Below are 19,785 nucleotides of genomic sequence, written 5' to 3'. Positions count from 1 at the left end.
GCCGCCTTCCTTTCCCCACCTCTGCTTTCAACTGTTTCATATGCATCATGCAAATCACAGCTTTCATGGCTCAGGTCCTCAAGTGTACAATGGGCATCATGGCAGCGTCCAGGTCAGAGGGTGACCAGAGTGACATGAATTAAGACATGAGAGGACTCCAAAGAGTGGTCAGGCCTCTGACGTCCTAAGAGCTCCATAAATAGTCACTATCATTTTGTGTTACTGGGGGATACACTTTTCATTTGGAAGATGACTTCCATGGGGCCCCACCCCTCGTGACCCCGTCTCACCTGCTGCAAATACCATCCCATGGAGGGGCAGGACTTGAGCCTATGAATTTGAGGGGGACACGGTTCAGTCCAAACCTCTTGGTGTTTCTGTGTATCCATTTCTGCATGTGTAAAATGAAGAGAACAGACAGCTTCTGACCTCATCTCTAAAGGGGCACGAAGGAGGCAGAAAGGCCCTCGCCTGAGACTGAGCAAGTCTGCCAGCGCAAGGCTGGATTTGCTGCTTCCGCGCAGGGAGGCCCTGGGAAGGGTGGCAGGTGCCCACGGTGAGGAAGGGGTAGGAGTGAGGGGTGGGTATCCCAAGAGAACTCAGTAAAGAAGGCCATTAGAGAGGAAATGAGGGAAATGAGGTATGCGAAGCTCTGAGCTTTTTCTCCCTAGTTTGGCTGAGGACACACCACGGGTGAGTATCTACCGCGAGGGGAGCTTGGTAGAGAACTGGAGGCAAGAAGGGAGGAAACAAGAAGGAACGGGGAGGAGAAAGGGCTTCTCTGGGGCCGCTTGCTTTTCCCAGATTCTCCTGCCATTCCTGGCTCCAGGGAGTCCTGAAGGAATGACGGTTAGGGCGGAGAATCCTGCAGAGGAAAGAAGAGAACGGATGGACGAGAGCTCACACACGGCTTCCTGGAGGGGAGCGGGGAGCAGGGGCTCTGAGGTTGCATGTCGCAGGCTCCAGGGAAGGAAGCTCTCCATGGGAACCTTCTTATGAATTCCACCGAGGTGCGTCCGGCACAGACCTGAAGGCAGCACATTTGTGGAAATGAGGTTTGACGTGCATTTCGGATCCCCAGAGAAGGTGGACTCTGTTTTGGAGAATGGACCAGTACAGAAAAAAAAAAAAAGGACTTTAAATGCTGGCAGAACTTTGAATTCCACTCATTCATGCATTCATTCGTTCATTCAGCCATCCATCCTTTCCTTATCATTCATCAAATTGGCGCTCACTAAGAGTCCACTTTGTGTCAGTGCTCTGCCTGGCCCGAGGACCTCAGGGTGGTTTCAGCAAAGTTCCGCCGCCAAGGAGCTCACAGGTCGTGTTTCTTGCCAGGCCCCAGACATTCTTGCGTGGAGCCCGAGGAGGTTCTGTGTGAGATCTCAGCCTGAGGGAAGACACAGGCGGAGGCCCGGGGTTTGTCCAATCACACCCCTGATGGTGAGAGACGGGCGGGGTGCAGGGGGTGCCTGAGGCCCACTCCCAGCTGGACGCCTGCCTCCCACCCCGCGTGTCCTTTCCCAGACCCCAAAGCTTCCTGCCTGGTCTCAGTTCTTAGGCGAAGAGGGATTAGAAACTGTAACAGGTGTTTCTGCTAATGGGACGTGGCAGAGCAGCATTTGCGGGTTCTCTGTCACCCCGTGAGATGTCCCAGCAGGAAGCCTGGTGTGTCTCCACTGAGAGCTCCACGGAGCAGCGTTGGCTCCCTGAGAAGTCGAGGCGTGAGCAGTAGCGGCCTTCCCTTTGCAGAGAGAAGGCTCGGTGGGAGAAGACCCTGGTGCCATCTTCATCGGAGGTGGAAAGGAAGCCGTATGACAGGAGAAGGAACCAGGTTTGGGGCTCAAAGTGCGGGCCACTGGGAAAAAGAGCTGCCCCGAGTTGCCAAACTCTGGATCCCATATGGATAAACTATGCCCTGAGGAAGGAATCTCAGACGCATCTTAGGAGAAAATGTTCTAGCTTGGGAAACAAACACAACAGGAAGGTGAATCCAAATATTTCAAGTGGGTTTAAAGGACTGGAGTTCTAAGCGCTGCTTTGACTGTAAGTGATCACACCCCGGAATGTGCTGAAGAAAGGAAAACAGGCCAGTATCCACGAGGACTATGGGCAAGGAAAACGCGAGTGTGCGATGTGTCAAAGCGAGACATATGTGTATAGTAATAGAATCAAGTAATAGATAGTAATAGAATCCAGCTGATGTATTTGGCAGGGGCCGCAGGAGGATGAGGCAGCTCCCATCAGAATAGAAAGATATTAATACGGTAACAAAAGGGGGGCTCGAGGAAACGCAGCTCTCTTTTTCAGATGCCAGAAAGTAGTCAGACATGCTAAGAACAAAACAAACACAAACAAAAACCGGCAAAGAAAGCTCTTCGAGAAGAGTAAGGCTAGTGATCTTCGGGAATCAAATCATTATTTCCACACGTGTCACAGGGAACACAGACATTAAAACACAAAGGAGAAACTTAAAAGAAAGTAGGAGGGAGAAGTCAAAACTCAAGTAAAGAGATTTTTAACGTAGAGAAGCCGAGTTACCAAGGAAGAGAGAAGGCCAAGCCAGCTTGTCGCAGAATGTTCCGGAAGATAAGATAATGATAGGCTTACATAAATAGAGACTGACCAAGATGATAGTGAGTTCTTGGTGAAATTGCTTCCAAGGATTTTATACAAGTGTATTTCATAGAAATGTACAGTAACCAGATGACCGCATTAGAATTTTAAAACTGCCAGGCGTGGTGGCTCATGCATGTAATTCCAACACTTTGGGAGGCTGAGGCGGGCAGACCACTTGAGGTCAGGAGTTTGAGACCAGCCTGACCAACATGATAAAACCCTGTCTCTATTAAAAATACAAAAATTAGCAGGGTGTGGTGGCATGTACCTGTAATCCCAGCCACTCGGGAGGCTGAGGCAGGAGCATCGCTTGAACCTGAGAGGTTGCAGTGAACCGAGATCGTGCCACTGCACTCCAGTCTGACTCCATCTCAAATAAAATAAAATAAAATAAAAATTTAAAACTGACTCATGCGGTTAAGTGTGTTTCCAAAGGACATAATTGGTGGGAGGCAGAGCCAGGCCTGAATTGACACCTCTTTCTGGCACGGCCAGTGCTCTTTCTCCCACTCCCTGCCACCTCCGCAGGCCCCTGCCCGTGCTAGGCCTGGTGAAACTGTGAATGTGCTTCTCCACTTGGGGGTGTGGGACAACGCTGGGGCCTTGGGCTGGGCTTCTGTGCTAGAAAGCCTTGCCGTCGAGCCAGGGGCTGCTGGAGCTGAGTTTTGTCTTCGATGACTTATGAAGGAAAGATGAAGCCATCAGATAATGAGCAGACGCTATGGTGCCCTGGATAAGAGCCTGGGTTCTGGCATCAGGCAAACCTAGATTTGCATTTCTACCTCTTTGATGAACTGGTTTTGGGACCTCACTAAGCCTCAATTGCTTCATCTGCTTACTCTTATTTTAATAACAATAAAATGAGAGGAAGAATGAGGTCATGCATCAAAGCCCTTAGCACAGCGCCTGGCACATAGAAAGGGCAGGTGCACATTGCCTGTCCTCCTCAGGAAACCGGGGCAGCGGTGGCTTCGATGTGGTTCTGCCCAGTTTGGGCACCGAGGTGTGGCCAGGCTGCAATGGATGTTGAAGTAAAGGATAAAGCTGGTGGCAGCTGACTTTACTAAGCCCTGGTGGAGGGGATTCTCGGAAACCCCACCGCAGAGGGTGGCACGAACTCCAGGGCTGGGGTACACACAGCACAGAGTTGTTCTGTGTCTGGGGAACTTGAGGACATCATATCAATGTCCCGCCCTCATGAACTCGTTATGAACTAGTGACTTCTCATGAACCGGCAAAAGCCAATTCGAAGCTCCAGAACAGGGAAGAAGCAACTTCCTGAGAGAAGGAAGCAGGAAGGAGAAACAGCCCCGGTGCTAGGAAAGCCGTGGTTGACTGAACCAGACTGTGGGAAGGAGAGGGAAGGCAAGCTACAGTGGTGCAGAAAGGGCTGTGGGCATCTTATCCCAAGGGAGGAGGGAGGAGGAGACCCAGGACGTCCCAGCCTCTGGGCCAGCAGAAATGCCAGCGCTTCTTAAATGTCACCCAGTTGAGGAGAAGGGGGTGTGGGAGCACAGCCTGTCTTAGAAAAGAACAGAAAGAGTGAAACTGGTGTTGGGGGTGAGTGGCGGAGGACACCTGGGTTGATAAGAAAGTGGGATATAGCAGCTGGGGAAGATTTAGTGCTGGAAAAGAACAGCAAATATGTGTGTATCTTTTACAATTAAACCTCCACCCAAGAGCCGGGGGATCCAAGAAGAGACCTGAAAACATATTTGTGGAGAAGGCGTAGAGTCCTCGGAAGTGGGGTTTTAAAGATGTCCAAGTCCAGTGGGGTGGACCCTGGGTAATGGTCGGGGTGGGCGGGAAAGAGGCGCCCAAGGAGCCGTCAACCCCTAGTTGGGATCAGGAGCCAGATGCGCCTGAGGAAGCGCCTGGACCCATGGCAGCCGGTGTGGGACGAACACCACATGAGTCTCGGGCATGTATTTTGATTTCAGCCTCCCTTATGAGGGGCAGCTCCTTCTTTTCATTCCCTGGCTTCCCTGGCTCTGAAATGGGGGTTCACCCTGAGGCTGCCCTGGGCCTGGCTGCAGGCACAGGAGGAAAGGCTTGTGAATGGCTGGTGGGCGTGTCCACGCCAGCCGAGGGCATGTTTACCTGGAAGCATATTTCTTCTCCTCAAGCCACTCACTGCACACTCAGAAAATCCCAGGACCAAAGAAAGGGTCAAAGGTTTCCACAGGCCACTGGCACTGAGCTCTGGGCAAATGCAGACACTGAGCCGAGAGGAGGAGCGGGACTGGGTCTCCTGCCTGGAAGCCCTGGTTTGCCCCGCTGCCCTTTCCCTGCTTCTGAGCCCAGAGCCAGCATCTGCCAACCAGTCCACATGCACTGGACCCTGCGAGGCTGGGCCTCGGGTGAAGGGCGGCTCCACCAGGGGCCCCGTGAGGTTACTCAGTCAGCGTGCCTGACTCCTCAAAGTGTTGTCTGTGACCAGCCCCGACCAGTTCAAGGGTGGCAGGGAGAGCACCCCTGCATTGCGGCTGGACCTCAGCCCAGTAGGTGGGGGAGGCAACAGGTACACAGGCATCCCCCTGGGAGGTCGGGGCAAAGTGCTGTGGGTGCAGGAGGGCAATCGTGGCCCGCGGGAGGGCAGAGCTGCTTTAGGGGGCTGCTTGCATCTGGATGGCTTGAGACGGGTGTGGTAAGGGGGTCCTGGGAGGACAGGGTGCAGTGTGGGGAGGCCTGGAGAGGGAGGCTGGGTGGGAGGGCAGAAGGGTGGTTTGGGGAGGGGATCTTCCTGCCCTCAGTCCCCCTGGCCATTGCAGGCTTCACCTCCACCAGTGGCCTCCTGTGGGACCCAAATTCATTTCCACTATAGACACGGGGTCAGACTTGCTGGTAGCCCAGGTTCCTGTCTCTGGGCTCCCCTCCACGGAGCCTGTATGGGCAGGTCACTCCTGTCCTTTTCTCCCTCTTCCTTCTCTGGGGCAGCCCTGCTCTCCTCCCAGGACACAGTCCCACCCAGGGCACCCTGCAGCTGAGCTTGGTGCCGGGACCTGCTCTGGCCTGGAGGGGATGCACAACAATCCCTGCAGACGGGCTGGCTCCCACAGGACAGGTTTCCCTTGGAAAGAGCTCTTAAGAGCGGGGAGCGGCCAACCGTCCCCTGGAACTACGCCGAGGACCCTGTCGAGGGGACTGAGCCTGTGAGGTCAGTAGGAGTGGAGTGTAGGCACTGGGCTGCTGTCAGGCCAGAGGGAGGAGGCAGCTCTCCCAGGCTCACTGCTCTGCTGAGTCAAAGCCAGTGCCCTTCCTGTCTCTGCCAGCCCCATGTGTCCAACAGCAAGCGCAGAGTAGAGCAAGTGCCAGGGGGATAGGACACCGTCTGGCCAGCCCTGTCCTCCACAGTTGGCCCTATGGTCCTGCATGGCGCCCGCCTCCTTTCCTCTCTGACCACAAACTCACATCTCTCTTGCTTTCCTGGCCCCTCTTGGACCCCAGGGCCGTTGTCTCCTTGCTTGGCACCATCCGGGTATGAAGAGCCATGGCACGGAGGCGTTGCTTCCCAAAAGCCTCTGAGCGGCCACCCACTTACTGGATGGGCCACTGGCCAGGCACCCGCAGCTGCTGGTGGGACGTGGGGTCTCAAGAGGGTAGAACTCACAATGGGAGGGAAGACTGGTCCCTTGCCTTTGTAGGGTGCCTTGCAGGCTACAGGCACTTTCCCATTCGCTTCTTGCAGCAGCCCCATAGCAGGAAGAGGCAGGGATTCCTGACCTCCTCTACAGTGGATGCAACCAGAGCTCCTAAGCCGAGGGCCTCCTTGTCTCCAGCTCTCCCTGGGATGGGCCCTACACGGGAGCCTGAGGTGGGAGGATTGCTTGAGCCCGGGAGGCACAGGTTGCAGTGAGCCAAGATTGTGCCACTGCACTCCAGCTGGGGCGATAGAGCAAGACACTGTATCAAAAAAAAAAAAAGGAAAAATAAAAATAAAAATAAATAGGAAATACTTAATAAAACAAAGGTCCTTTAAAAATGTTTTATCCAGTTTCTTGTATATACACACACACACACACACAATGGCCATATCATTCAGCCTTTTTCATCTTTTCATGCCCTTTTCTGCATATTGGTGTCTCTGCAACCCATATTAATATCCTAGATTTTTGTTTATACATGTATAATCCTGTTACTCGTTGTAACACATGACACATTGCCAGATTGCTTAGAATAAAGCTGTCACATTTGACCTTTTCACCAGCAATGTGGAATGATAACAATTTCTTCACATCTTCTCTAGAAGTAGGTATTTTAATTAATTCAATTTTTGCCAACTAGATTGGGCATGAAATGATGCCTCATTATTATTTTAATTTGCACTTCCTCCTCTACTGCCGAATTTTAGCATCTTTTACTGTTTCTTGGTCATTTGAATTTGCTGTCCTGTGAACTGGCTCTTTATATCCTTGGCTTATTTTTCTATTGAATTGTTATTGTTGTAGTTTTAACAATTTTAGAGCTCTTTATATATAAAATCATTTGTATATTTATCATTTCCCCCAAGATCCATCATTTTGCTTTATCTAGATATAGTCTTTTTTTGCTGCTCATACAAAAGTTTTAACCTTTTTTATAGGTAGTCAAATACATCTACCTTTTCTTTGAGAACTTCTGGGTTTCCAGGATTATTCAAATATACTTCTCTCTCGCCTCTCACTTTGCACATCCATCTACTTGCATTTAGTTGTTTAGGTCTAAACTTCCCCAATGGGTTTTTGTATATATGTGTGTTATAGCAATGAACAGGATCATGATAATCCCTGATCTTGTCCAGCGTTCAGGCTCATGGCAATCTTCACGCTTCAGAATATGGTCCTGAATCCGGAAATACACTGGCAGTCCTGAGCACCACCCTCAGAACCATTGCTTTATTACTGATTTTAGACGAAAGCTGCTGATATGTTTTCCTGACAACCGAGTTATGCCTTAAGTTCTGCCAGTAGTAGCTGTGAAATGAAGAGGAGCTCAGGAGGCGCTGAGAAGACCCACGGGAGAGGGAGAGGGACCACTTACCCCACGACAGCAGGTGGGAAGGATCACCTGGGAAATTGCCGCGAACCAGGAGTGTGTCACGCATGGCAGACGCCACGCAAACCTCTGTGCAGTGAATGGAGGGCCCCGTGCATCATTTTAAACCACTGGGATTATACTCCATCTAATTTGTTTAAAATGATGGGGAATAAAACATGTAATCCACCTTATATTTCCATCCAATACGGTCCGAGTTGAAATGTTTCAGTTCTCGGATAAATACCTCTCTCAAGACACTTATCCAGGAGGTGTTGGATAATCAGGGCAAGGGGATGGGGACAGATGAACAGGCTCCGGGTCTGGGATACAGAGCCAGGTGTGTCCTGCCAGGTTCTCAGGTGTGTCATTGATGGGTAAGAGTCTGGGGGAGGACTGCCCTTGCCAACTAGCCCAGCAAGTCTCGACAGATTGCGGGCATTGGATAAATAGCAACCCACGCCAGCCCCAGAGCCTCTCCTCACCTGAGAACGCATAAGCATCCTCTCCAGGAGAGGGAGTGGCGGCGGGGGGCTCTGCCCTGTGCCCAGGGAACCCCCTGGCGTGACTTCAGGTTGTTGTAGCCCAAGAATCACACCATTGATTGGACAGGAATCTAGATTGGAACAAGCTCTCCACCTTCCGAGTCCTCACCCTGTGATGATTTCCTGTGGAATTATGAGCCTCTGTCAAGCGTGTTCCACACACGTGGACCATGTGGGGGGCCCCAGAGTGCAGTGGACAGCAAGGTCGATACTGTCCATGGCATCAGTGAAATCAGGTGTTTCTCCACTCAGCTGAAGCCCTGAGAACTTAGAATTGCCCCCCGGGTCTGCAGTGAGGATACCTCTGCTTTGGCCAGGAAGCAGCCTGGCATGGCACCCAGCAGAGAGCTGGTGCAGGCCGGGGGTGCAGGAGCTCTGTGGCGGCTTCTGCCTACTGAGTGCCTGCTCTCGAGGGGTGCTGGGAGGAGGCTTTCCTGCAGGGCTTTCACCCTCTCAAGGCTCCTATAAGGCAGGTGCTAGTACCATCTTCTTCACCAGAGAGGCATGCAGTGTTTGGGGGTGAAGCAGCTCACCCAGGCCACACAGGTAGCAAAGTGCAGAAGCCAGGAGCTAACCCCCAGTGATCTGACCACACGCTGTTGGGAAGATGTGCGGTGTGTAGGGGAGGTGCGTGGTGTGTAGGGGAGGTGCGTGATGTGTAGGGGAGGTGCGTGGTGTGTAGGGGAGGTATGTGGTGTGTAGGGGAGGTATGCTGTGTGCAGGGGAGGTATGCTGTGTGCAGGGGAGGTGCGTGATGTGTAGGGGAGGTGCGTGGTGTGTAGGGGAGGTGCGTGGTGTGTAGGGGAGGTATGTGGTGTGTAGGGGAGGTATGCTGTGTGCAGGGGAGGTGTGTGGTGTCTAGGAGTACCCAGGAAAGGGGGCTCGGAGCCGACTGCCTGTGAAGCCAGCACAATCGCTCACCATTTCTATTTCTCATTGCTGAGGATAATCGCAAGGGAGATGAGCCTTGTGAAGCTGGGTCCCCGGTGTTCTCTTTCACAGATCACACCCTCCACACAGGCCCTTCTCATTTCCCTGGGGCTGCCCTGTCCCCAGAGAAGGTCAGGGCCGTGCCAACGTGCCAACACCGTGGAGACAGTGCAGGTGCCAGGTGAGATCAGTTTCTGCAAACACAGGAGTGTGAGGAGTTTCTGCGCCAGCTGAGGTTCCAAGGCCTGTTTGACTGGTTTCTCCACTCTGAGGAGCCAAAGTGTAGTGGAAGTGCCAGAGTGTGTTTTCTTCCTGGGGTCAGTCTGGTGTGAAAGTTAGAGTTGGCCTCGTCTGAACAGAAGGACAGCCACTCTACACCCTGCATATCTGCTCCCAACACACACACACACACGCATGCACACTTGCACACACATGCAAACTTGTGCTCACATGTACACACAAACCCACACCTACACACACATGCACACACAAATACACATACACACACACACAAAAAACCACATGTGCACACAGGGAATGCACAAGGCAGTCCCATGACTGATGATAACTCTCTCCTTTCTGCCTCTGGGGACTTGTCCAGCCACCTTGGAGAGGTTTTCATCCTTCCTACGGCAAGTTGCAGATGTCTTCAGTCCTCCTTAACGAAGGAGACTTCCTTTCTCCTCCAAGGTGGCAGGGAGAGTTGGCGTCTCCATGAGGGGCTCAGCTGAGAGGCGTGGGAGAGGGGAGGAGAGCCCACCTCCAGCACTCAATCACAAAGGCACAGACCCCCTCACTTCCCTCTTCTGTGCTGATCATGACCTTGTCTTTCTCACCTGGTCCCCGGCTCCTTCTCTGCAAACCTCAGCCTGTTCCTCTGCTGCAGTTCTTCCCAGCCTGCTGCACCTCCCTGAGGCCCCTCACACACAGCTCCAGGGGCAGCCACTACATTAGGGCTGGCTGGGGCATCTTCCTTCCTCTCACTGCTCTGCTGGGTTTGCTTCTCACATGGCCCCTGGGTCGGGGGAGCTCAGCTGTGAGACGCGGAGCCAGTGGCTGGGCACCCCAGCTCCAGGCGCCTCATGGGGTGGAGGACGGATGATGCCCGTGGCCCCTGCATCACACAGGGATACACACAGAAGGCATCGCCTGGGAATGCACCTTAGCTAGAAAGAAGGCATTTCTCCCTCCTCAAAGCCAGGTTCTGCACCCAGCTGCTGTGCTAAACCAGCCAAGGCAGAGGGGCTTGACCAAGCTTGCCTAGGTTTGACAACAAACGCCATCTCGTCCCTCTTTGGGAGCCCCCATTTGGGCTGTGCCAGGCCATCTGTGGTACGGGTCACTCGTCCATGGCTGTCCTTGGTGTCCCTGGTGCTGACCCCAGAGGAGGGGAGTGGAAACTTCACCCATGGAGTCTGAGCCAAGGCAGCTGATGGCTCGCATACTGTGGCGGGAGGCTGAGGAGAGGATGAAAAAAAACGATCTCAGTGCTTGTACATGCCCTGAAAAGAGAATGTGTTAGGGAGGAAGAGACCCCGATGGGGAAACACCCAGTGGGAAGCCGGGGACTTTCCCTAGGGGACACTGCCTCTCCCCATCCAGAAAATGCACATCACGAGAAGAGTGACCATCGTCTCGTCTCGTGATGAGACAGCCTGAGGCTTTTTCTGAACAGGTGCTTCTGCTCTGCATGGAACTGCCTCTGTTTGGAGCTGACACTGGAAAGTCAGCTAATGCTCTGAGCCTTGGCATGTTGGACTTAACTAAACCTCGAGGCAGATGCATTTAATTTTTCAGTTCAATCAAAAGAGGTCTAATCACAAAATCGTGAGATTCCCCTTCAAGTGGATGTTTTTCCCCAGTGTTGGTTGACATCAAACATGAACCAGCTTGTTATTGACCATGAGGTTTATCACAGAATAATAACACCTGCCGCTGGCTCTGTACTTAATACTCTGATCCTACGTGCTCCAATCAGATACGGTTGGTGCATCATCCTAGTTTACAGATGCAGATATTGAGACACACATTTCCACATCACTGACAAAACTGGAACCGGGAGCTCAAGGCTCCTAATATCGTTTGCAAAGTAGTATTTAATACCCGTGGAAAATGACATGAAATAATTATTAAATATTTGGATTTTAATCACAGGTCCCAACAACAAGATGAGAAGGAAAGGAAATTTCAAATATAGATTTAAATCTTCAGGTATTCTTTAAGGAAATAAAACAAGGAGCTGGGCTGAATCCAGCTATTAAGAGTCCCGCCCTCCCTGGGCCCCTCACCAGGCAGGATGCTTCTCTGTTCTCCTGGCTGGACCCATGTTCTCCATCCCAAACCGGTTATCAATTTCATTGAGAAATTTGTTGCTCATTATTTATTGAGGCCTCTGTATTATTCCACCACTGAGGTGAGCTAGAAAATCTTCAAGATAGCTTTACAAAATGAGTTAGACAACTGGGACACTCCTCTCTGCATCTCTTTCTCTATGCTGGGTGCCCCTGAACTCCGGTGGGGTGACCCCCTTGCTTGCCTCTCCCTGCTGACCGTGACCTTCCCTTTTTCACCTGGTTCCCGGAGCTCCCTCTCCGCAAACCTCAGCCTCTCTCTCTGCTGCAGTTCTTCCCAGCACTTCACACCTCCCTCTGGCCCCTTGCGCACAGCTCAGGGAGCAGCTGCCACACCAGGGCTGGCTGGGGCATCTTCCCTCCTCTCACTGCTCTGCCTGGTTTGCCCCTTGCGTGGCCCTGGGGGACCGAGCTGTGGGTCATGGAGTGAGTGGTTGGGCACCCCAGCCTCCGGCTTCCCTTGGGGAATGTGTGCAGCACCAAGGGGCTGGGAGGTGTTTGTCTGGCTCTACTTTAGGGAATGAGAGGGTACTTGGCCTATTTCATGGGTTGAACAGGAGGGAGGTGGAATGTATAAACTTTCTCAGGGGAATAAAGGAGTTTGTTCCTTAGGTACGGGCAGGGGTTGGGGAGAAGAATGAGAATCTGTGGAGATTAGAGGAGACTTGCTTGAAAAAGGCATCTTGGGGACTCCAAGGCAAATGTCCCCTCACAACTGTAGGTCACATCAGTGGAAGGACTTGGGGATGGTCCCCCAAAAGCTTAGCTGTTGCTCTAAAAGTTTCTCAAGGCAAGTGGCCCTGGGGGTTTCCTTCCAGAGAACAGAGCAGACCGAGGGCCCCAGTAGGTTCCCAGATGGGTTTTTGTGCTTAGGGCTGATGCTTAGTAAAACCACAAGGAAGGCCAAGTTTGATGGCAGCCACCTGTTCTGCATCCTCCTGCCCCTCTGCCTGCACCTTCGGGGTATGCTGGGCACTGAGACCTCCCGTGTCTCGCTGCAGCAAAACTCCAACTGTAGCTGTTTGACACCCTGTGGATGGAACGCCTGCCACTCAGCTCCCAGGGTGTCTGCACAGGGAACCTTGGACTTGGGGATGGAACTGAATTGTAGGAATCCCTGAGCTAGAAGGGAGTATTCTGGGGAGACAAAAAGTCTTTCCCTGGCCTCTGAAACTGCACATCACATGTTCACTTGATACACAACATCTCAGCAACAGCTATGGCTCTGAAGGCAGCCCTGGTCCCTTGCTTCCTCCAAGTTAAAGGCAGTGAGCCCCATCCTCTGTCTCTAGACCCTGGACTGGGAATCTCATGATGCCTGCAGTTGTGCCCTGGCAGAATCAACGCTACCACCCACTTCCCTTCCACAAGCCCCAGCCTCAGGGAAAGAGCTAGGCAGTAGCGCTGGAGAGAGGGGTACGGAAACAGCAACCACTGGGGCCCGCTGTGCCCCTGAGGGAGCCTCTTCAAGCCACCTCCCTTTCCAGTCTCTGTCTTTGTGAAGTTGGAGAAGCTGTCTTGAACCGCTTGGCTTGATCAGGATCTCCGAGAATCAGCTGCAGGGGAAACTATCCCCTGGGCAGAATGTTCCTGGAGGGAGGTGGTTGCTATCAAGGCCAGGAGGGGTTGGCAGGCTAGCCATCCCATACCCCCATACCCCGACCCCACCGCAGTTCCCACCTGGAGCCCGACAGCCCTCCCACTCCCATTCCTGCATTTCCTGTCTGCAGTGGATCTGTCCCTCCCTGGGAGGAGGCTCTCACCCCAGGGCATTTGGAGGGTGGGGAGCCTTCCTCCTCCCTTTGTTCCGATTGCAGAAAAGGAGGGGGTTCCCATGCCAAGTCAGAGCTGCCTGGGACAGACGCTGCCTGGATCCCTGTGGCTGCCTGCGCTCTGGACCAGGAGCTCTGAGAGCAGCAGGTTGAGGGCCGGTGGGCAGCAACTCGGAGGCTCCGCGAGGTGCAGGGGACGCAGGCATGGCCGGGGAGCTGACTCCTGAGCAGGAGGCCGAGTACAAAAGCGCCTTCTCCGCGGTTGACACGAATGGAAGCGGCACCATCAATGCCCAGGAGCTGGGCGCGGCGCTGAAGGCCATGGGCAAGAATTTCTCGGAGGCCGAGCTACAGAATCTCATCTCCCAGGTTGATAGCGACGGCGACGGCGAAATCAGCTTCGAGGAGTTCATGGCGGTGGTGAAGAAGGCCAGGGCAGGCCGGGAGGACCTGCAGGTCGCCTTCCGCGCCTTCGACCAGGACGGCGATGGCCACATCACCGTGGACGAGCTCAAGCAGGCCATGGCGGGGCTGGGGCAGCCGCTGCCGCAGGAGGAGCTGGATGCCATGATCCGCGAGGCCGACGTGGACCAGGACGGGCGGGTGAACTACGAGGAGTTCGCGAGGATGCTCACCCAGAAGTGAGGCTCCCCGCCTGTGTCCCCCCAGCTGCGCTCTGAGCCTTCAGGGCCGCCGCCCGCTGCTGCTTTTGTGCTGGGACTCTCCAGGGAAACCTGGTCGGTGGATGGGAAACTGCCTCCCCCGGGAGGAAGGCTTTGCGCTCCAGGGCCTGGATGCGGCGCCCTCGGCCGCCTGCGAGCCCCTCTCTGCCTCCAGACCTTGGGCAGAAGGTGGTCTCCTTGGGCCTGGTCCCCCTTTGCCCTGCAGTGGAATGGGGTTCCCCAGCTCGGGCCTGCCCTGAGGGTCCCTCAGCCCCGCATTGATCTAAATAAAGGACTGCCGAGTCCCATGTGTGCCTGGTGTTTGTGGGCCGGCGGCCTCCAGGGGCCCCCACCTGCTTCCAGGGTTCCTCCCAGCCCACCCCTCTCACCTGCGGTGTGAAAACTGCCTGGAGCAGGCCCCAGGGGCACCTCCTGCCTCCCCTGAGGCAAAGTAGAGGGCAGGTGGGCAGAGGATGTGTGAGGATGGTGCTGGGCGGTGTCTCTGGCTCCCGGCTCTGCCTGAGCTGCTGGTGAGGACCTGGGCACGTGTCCTGCACAAACAGGAGCCCGCGCCTCACACGGACAGAGGGAGCCCAGCTGCCAGCCTCTGCACGCAGCCTGCCTCTCTTGGGCTGCAAATAAAATACGTGTATGTCTGTGTGTGCATCTGTGTGTGCATGTTTGTGTGTCTGTATGTGTGTCTCTGTATGTGTGCATCTGTGTCTTTGTATGTTTGTGTGTCTGTGTGTGCTTCTGTGCATCTGCATGTGTATCTGTGTGTGTCTGTGTGTGTGTCTGAGTGTGTCTCTGTGGCTATGTCTGCGTGTGTCTGTGTGTGGCTTTGTGTATCTGTGTGTGTGTGTGTGTCTCTGTGTCTATGTGTCTGCGTGTATCTGTGTGTGTGTGTGTGTGTATGTGTCTCTGTGTCTATGTGTCTGCGTGTATCTGTGTGTGTCTGTGTGTCGGTCTCTGCGTGTCTGTGTGTTTCTATCTGTGGGTCTGCGTGTCTGTGTCTGTGTGTCCACGTGTGTCTTTGTGTCACTGTGTGTCTGTGTGTGTCTGTGAGTCTGTGTCTGTGTGTGCATCTGTGTGTCTGTGTGTCCATGAGTCTGTGTCTGTGTGTCCGTGAGTCTGTGTGTGTCTGTATGTGCATCTGTGTGTGTGTCTGTGTGTCTTTGTGTCTGTGTCCATGAGTCTATGTGTCTGTGTGTGCATCTGTGTGTGTGTCTGTGTCTATGTGTGTGTGTGTGTTTGTGTGTGCATCTGTGTGGGTTAGGGTTGGGAGAGGTGGGGAAAGGGCAGAGCAAGGGGGAGAAGGAGGGGGCTGAGCAGGCAGGGCCCTCCACCCTGACAGCTCACAGCCCTGTGTGGACTTGGGTTGTGTTGGTGCTTTGAGGTCTAGAAGTTAAGACCCAGGCTTACTCATCACAGCGCTGCATTCCCAGGGCTCCCTTTGTCCTGGGTCTCAGATAGTTGGGCCCACGTGCCTCGCTTGGCAGATGTGGAAACTGAAGCCCCAGGTGGGTACAGGAGCAGCCAAGGCCAACTTACGGTGGCATCGGGTGAAATTGGGTTTCGGGGAGGTGGCAGCCCTGGCCTTGGAGTCAGGATTCGTCACTTTCCCGCCTGCCACGCTCCTGGGCACACCTGCGGGGGGCGCACACCTATGGAGGAGCGTGGTGGGCCTGTCCATGTTATCCTGGCTTCAGCACAAAGCCTGGGGAGCCAGGGGTGGCCCGGGGCACTGAGGCGGGGCCTGGGCGTTTTCAGGAGTCACCATGATCTCTTGCGGTCACTCATTGCGACCTGTTCCTTCTAGTCCAGTGCTCAGAGCCTGGCCAGTGCCCTCCAGGCCCTTCCAGCCTCAGGGCTGAGGCCAGACCTTCCCTCCTCTGCCTGGGCTGTGGGCAGGGCCCCCCTGGGGCTGGGGAGGGGAGAAGTGGACAGCCCAGTCTCCTCCCTCAGGGCTCTGAACAGGAAGGGCTGCAGAGGGGGTCAAAGAGAGAAGATGAGGAGGTGAGAAGAGAACAGAGCAGAGGCAGCCTCAGACCTGCCCAGTCACCTGACTGAGCAGGAGGCCCTCGGTCAAGTCCAGCCCATCCTGGCTCCACACGGGGGTCCCCCAGGAAAGCCCCATCCTCTTAGGGACGCGGGTCACAGAGGTCTCATTTCTGAAGTGGTGATTCCTCAGTGCGGAGCTGGTCAGGAAGAGGTTTTCCAGGGTCTGTGTAGAAAAATAAAATAAAATGACAAAAGAAAAATATAGGCTTTGCATTCACTTTTTAAATTCTGAGGATGTGCTCTTTCTGCATTTTCACCACTGAAGTTCTTTCTCTTAGGAAGCTACTGGAATCACAGGCGATTTTCTTTTCTTTCTTTTTTTCTTTTCTTTTTCTTTTTTTATTTTTTTGGGTGTTCTTTTCCTTCGTGTTCTTACTCTGCAAAATGGAGAGTTTCACCATTACACAAATTTCTTTGGAAATGCTCCTGGTCCGGGAGGGTCCCAAAGTCTGAGAACAACAGCTTGAATCTATAGAGGGCAAAATCGATTTTCTTCTCTTTTAAAAAAATACCTGAATTTGGAGACATATGCAGCTCATATATGGGGAAAATAAACTTCTAATTCAGGACTGACACTTGCTCTGGAGCAGGTGGGAGGGGTTTGGGGAAGGCACAAGCGGGGCCTCAGCTGGTTCTGAAGGTTTCATTTCTTTAGCTGATGATGTTGATGGTTAAGTGGGTGTTCTCTGTTAGTCTCTATATTTTTATGTGTCTGAAATGTTTCATACTAAAAATAATATGGGTGCATCACGGAAGGTTAGAAACAACAGACGAACACACGGTAAATGCGGCCCTCCGGCACGAGGCCTCGCCTCCAGAGAGCCACAGCCGCACGAGGCCACGCCTCCAGAGAGCCACAGCCGCACGAGGCCACGCCTCCAGAGAGCCATAGCCGCACGAGGCCACGCCTCCAGAGAGCCATAGCCGCACGAGGCCACGCCTCCAGAGACCCATAGCCCGAAGCTTTGCTGGATTTTCCCCTGTGGGAAGGCACCGCCCCACTGGCCCCCACTCGACAGTCTGTTGACTGATTCGGGAGGAAAGGGCTTGAGTTCTCCATGGAACCAACAAGACACCTGTCTCCATTTCTATAGTTGGGAGTTGGGACAGAATCTGGAAGGGCTGAAGAAAAACCAAAACCAAAAAGAAAAAAACAAGGCATTTTTTTTCTTTCTTTCTTTCTTTTTTTTTTTTCGAGATGAGATCTGACTCTGTCACCCAGGCTGGCGTGCCATGGTGTGATCTCGGCTCATTGCAACCTCCACCTCCCAGGTTCAAGCGATTCTCCTGCCTCAGCCTCTTGAGTAGCTGGGATTACAGGCGTGCACCACCACACCTGGCAATTGTTTTTGCATTTTTAGTAGAGACAGGGTTTTGCATGTTGGATAGGCTGGTCTCGAACTCCCGACTTCAGGTAATCCACTCGCCTCGGCCTCCCAAAGTGCTGGAATTACAGGCATGAGCCACCACACCTAGCCAAAGAAGACATTTTCTACAGTAGCGTTACCAACTCCAGGGTCAGTATATACATCCAGATTTGTCATGATGGTTAGATCTGGGCTCTCATGGCAACAGAGGACCAAGGTCCAACCTTTGAGAAGAAAATGCACTGGAATGGAAGTTCCTGGGATCCAGGAAGGAAGGCGCAGCCCTGGGAAACACGGTCCTGTTGCCATCTCTGCAGGCTATGGAGGCATCTGCTGGCTCTTCCATCCCCCTCTCTATCCACTCACTTAGAAAAGGAATCAGTTCCACGTGTAGGGGAGCAGGTGAGAGAAAGCAGCTCAGGTTGATTTGCTGCTGGGGGAGTAGCCAGGAGACCAGGCCTGGAGAGCTGCGGTGTGGACCACATTTCAGTTCCTTTTTCTGGAAGGAATAGGGGAGCTCCTCTGTGGGCTAAGAGCTCAGACAATGGGGTGGGCTCCATCCTGACTGACTGGGATGTAAGGGTCTTGGAATGCTGGGCTTGCAATGTTAGAACCGGGACAGTGGAGGGAACCAGGGCTGAGCTGATCAACCCAGATGGGGATGAGGGAATGGTACCTGGGGGCTAAAAACCTGGCCAGAAACCCATACACTTTGAGGGAAATGGGAGTCAGGGCCCCAAAAGCCTTGGTCTGATTGACTTCTTCTTTTTTTTTTTTTTTTTTTTTGAGATGGAGTCTGGCTCTGTCACCCAAGGCTGGAGTACAGCTGTGCGATCTTGGCTCACTTCAACCTTGGCCTCCCGGGTTCAAGCGATTCTCCTGCCTCAGCCTCCCAAGTAGCTGGGACTACAGGCGTGCACCATGCTGGCTTATTTTTGCATTTTAGTAAAGACCGGGTTTCTCCATGTTGTCCAGGCTGGTCTTGAACTCCTGACCTCAGGTGATCCACCTCCTAAAGTACTGGGATTACAGGCAGGGCGAGCCACCTGATTGACTTTTATTGCAGGATATTTTAATGGGGCAAGAAGGAGGGTTGTAGAGAAAAGGGCGACCTTCCCTGCAGAAAAGTCCCAGGAATTACACAGGATGCCAGACTGAACTTCTTCAGTCTGGTATTAAAGGAGGGCCCGGAGAACTGAAGAAGGATCAGTCTGGTATTAAAGGAGGGCCCGGAGAACTGAAGAAGGATCAGCCTGGTATTGAAGGAGGGCCCAGGGGACTAAAGAAGGATCAGCCTGGTATCCTGTGTAATCCCTGGGGCCTTTTCTGCAGGGAAGGTCTTCCTCTAACCCTGGGCCATTTGCACATTCCTCACTGACAATATTTACCTGTCTCTAGGTAAGCAGCAGTTTCTCAAGTTTTCTCCCTCAGACCTAGCCTGGAGCCCCTCAGGGCCTGCAGGGCAGTTCCTAATTCCTATACCTCCAGGGTGTAGCCTGCTGCACACAGAACACGTTGAATAAACAGGGCCACACTTCCTCAGTGAATGTTTGCTGGAGGAGGCACCCCCTTGGTCTCCCTGGACTCCCCTGGAGTCTGAGCAAAGGCAAGAAGCCTGAAGATGAGAGGAGGGGGCAGGTGGGAGGTCATGGAGCCGGGAGAAAGTTCGAGAGGGAGCATTTCTAAGGTGAGTAGGGACTGCTTACCTGCTGTTCCTGGGAATCCCGCCTGATAGCAGGAATTAGTTGTGCTTCTTGGAAGCACCCATGGGTGCACATCTCCCACCACATTCCTGCTTAGCTTCCAGGGACGTGCCGACATTCCACACCCCCGCCCTGGGCTCTGGCTGCCCAGGCCCCTCTCTCCCACTTCGGTTATCTGCTCTCCCTGCCTTCCTGGCTTCCTGGAATCCGTTTCTCTAGCTCTCCATGGAGCTAATCCTGCAAATCAGCCAACCCCCACTGCTCCCTCTTCTTGGGCGGGATCCCTGGCTCAGCCATGGGTCTGATTCTTCCTGGCTCTGCATGGAGGCAGCACCAATGTCAGTGCACAGTTTGGGCAGGCACAGGGAGACAAGGTCAGGCCTGGGGAGTGTCTCTCTGCCAGTCCCTCCCCAGGCCATGTCAGGAGGGTATGGAGTGGACGGGAGTCAGGCATGTGCACTGAGGAAGAGACACTCACACCCACTCCACACACACACACCGAGAGCCGCTGGCTTGCACTGAAGCTTCCTTGTCAGGGGGTCCTTGACTTCTTGGTCGAGCCCACCAGAACAGCTGCTGACGAATGATGAGCTCTGGTCTTGCTTAGAGGGATGCCATAGTGGGAGTGCTTCAGGCAGCAGGGAGTCCAGGTGGTGGGAGCAAAGGGGAAAGGTGAACCCTGGAGTCTCCTGCAGCGGCCAGGCCAAGCCCAGACCCTCCTCCTGGGTCACCATCAGCCTTTCTACCTAGCACTGGTATTAA

The 19,785-nt window shown here is 53.6% G+C and overlaps 1 protein-coding gene across 1 annotated transcript; it reads left to right on the top strand.

The window, feature by feature from the left end:
- The first annotated feature begins 13,308 nt into the window (after positions 1-13,308).
- On the top strand, positions 13,309-14,131 carry CALML5 (calmodulin like 5). The gene has a single exon (XM_025397399.1). The coding sequence runs from the start codon at positions 13,435-13,437 to the stop codon at positions 13,873-13,875; it is 441 nt and encodes a 146-aa protein (XP_025253184.1). The 5' UTR covers positions 13,309-13,434; the 3' UTR covers positions 13,876-14,131.
- Positions 14,132-19,785: the final 5,654 nt, after the last annotated feature.

The sequence above is a fragment of the Theropithecus gelada genome, chromosome 9 (assembly GCF_003255815.1).
Source record: "Theropithecus gelada isolate Dixy chromosome 9, Tgel_1.0, whole genome shotgun sequence".
Classification (NCBI taxonomy): domain Eukaryota; kingdom Metazoa; phylum Chordata; class Mammalia; order Primates; family Cercopithecidae; genus Theropithecus; species Theropithecus gelada.
The sequence above is the reverse complement of the archived record's forward strand: the minus strand, read 5'-3'. Positions and strand labels throughout refer to the sequence as shown.

Bases quoted from the DNA above. Each gene is read 5' to 3' on its own strand.
- CALML5 (XM_025397399.1), top strand. From the start codon at position 13,435: ATGGCCGGGGAGCTGACTCCTGAGCAGGAGGCCGAGTACAAAAGCGCC.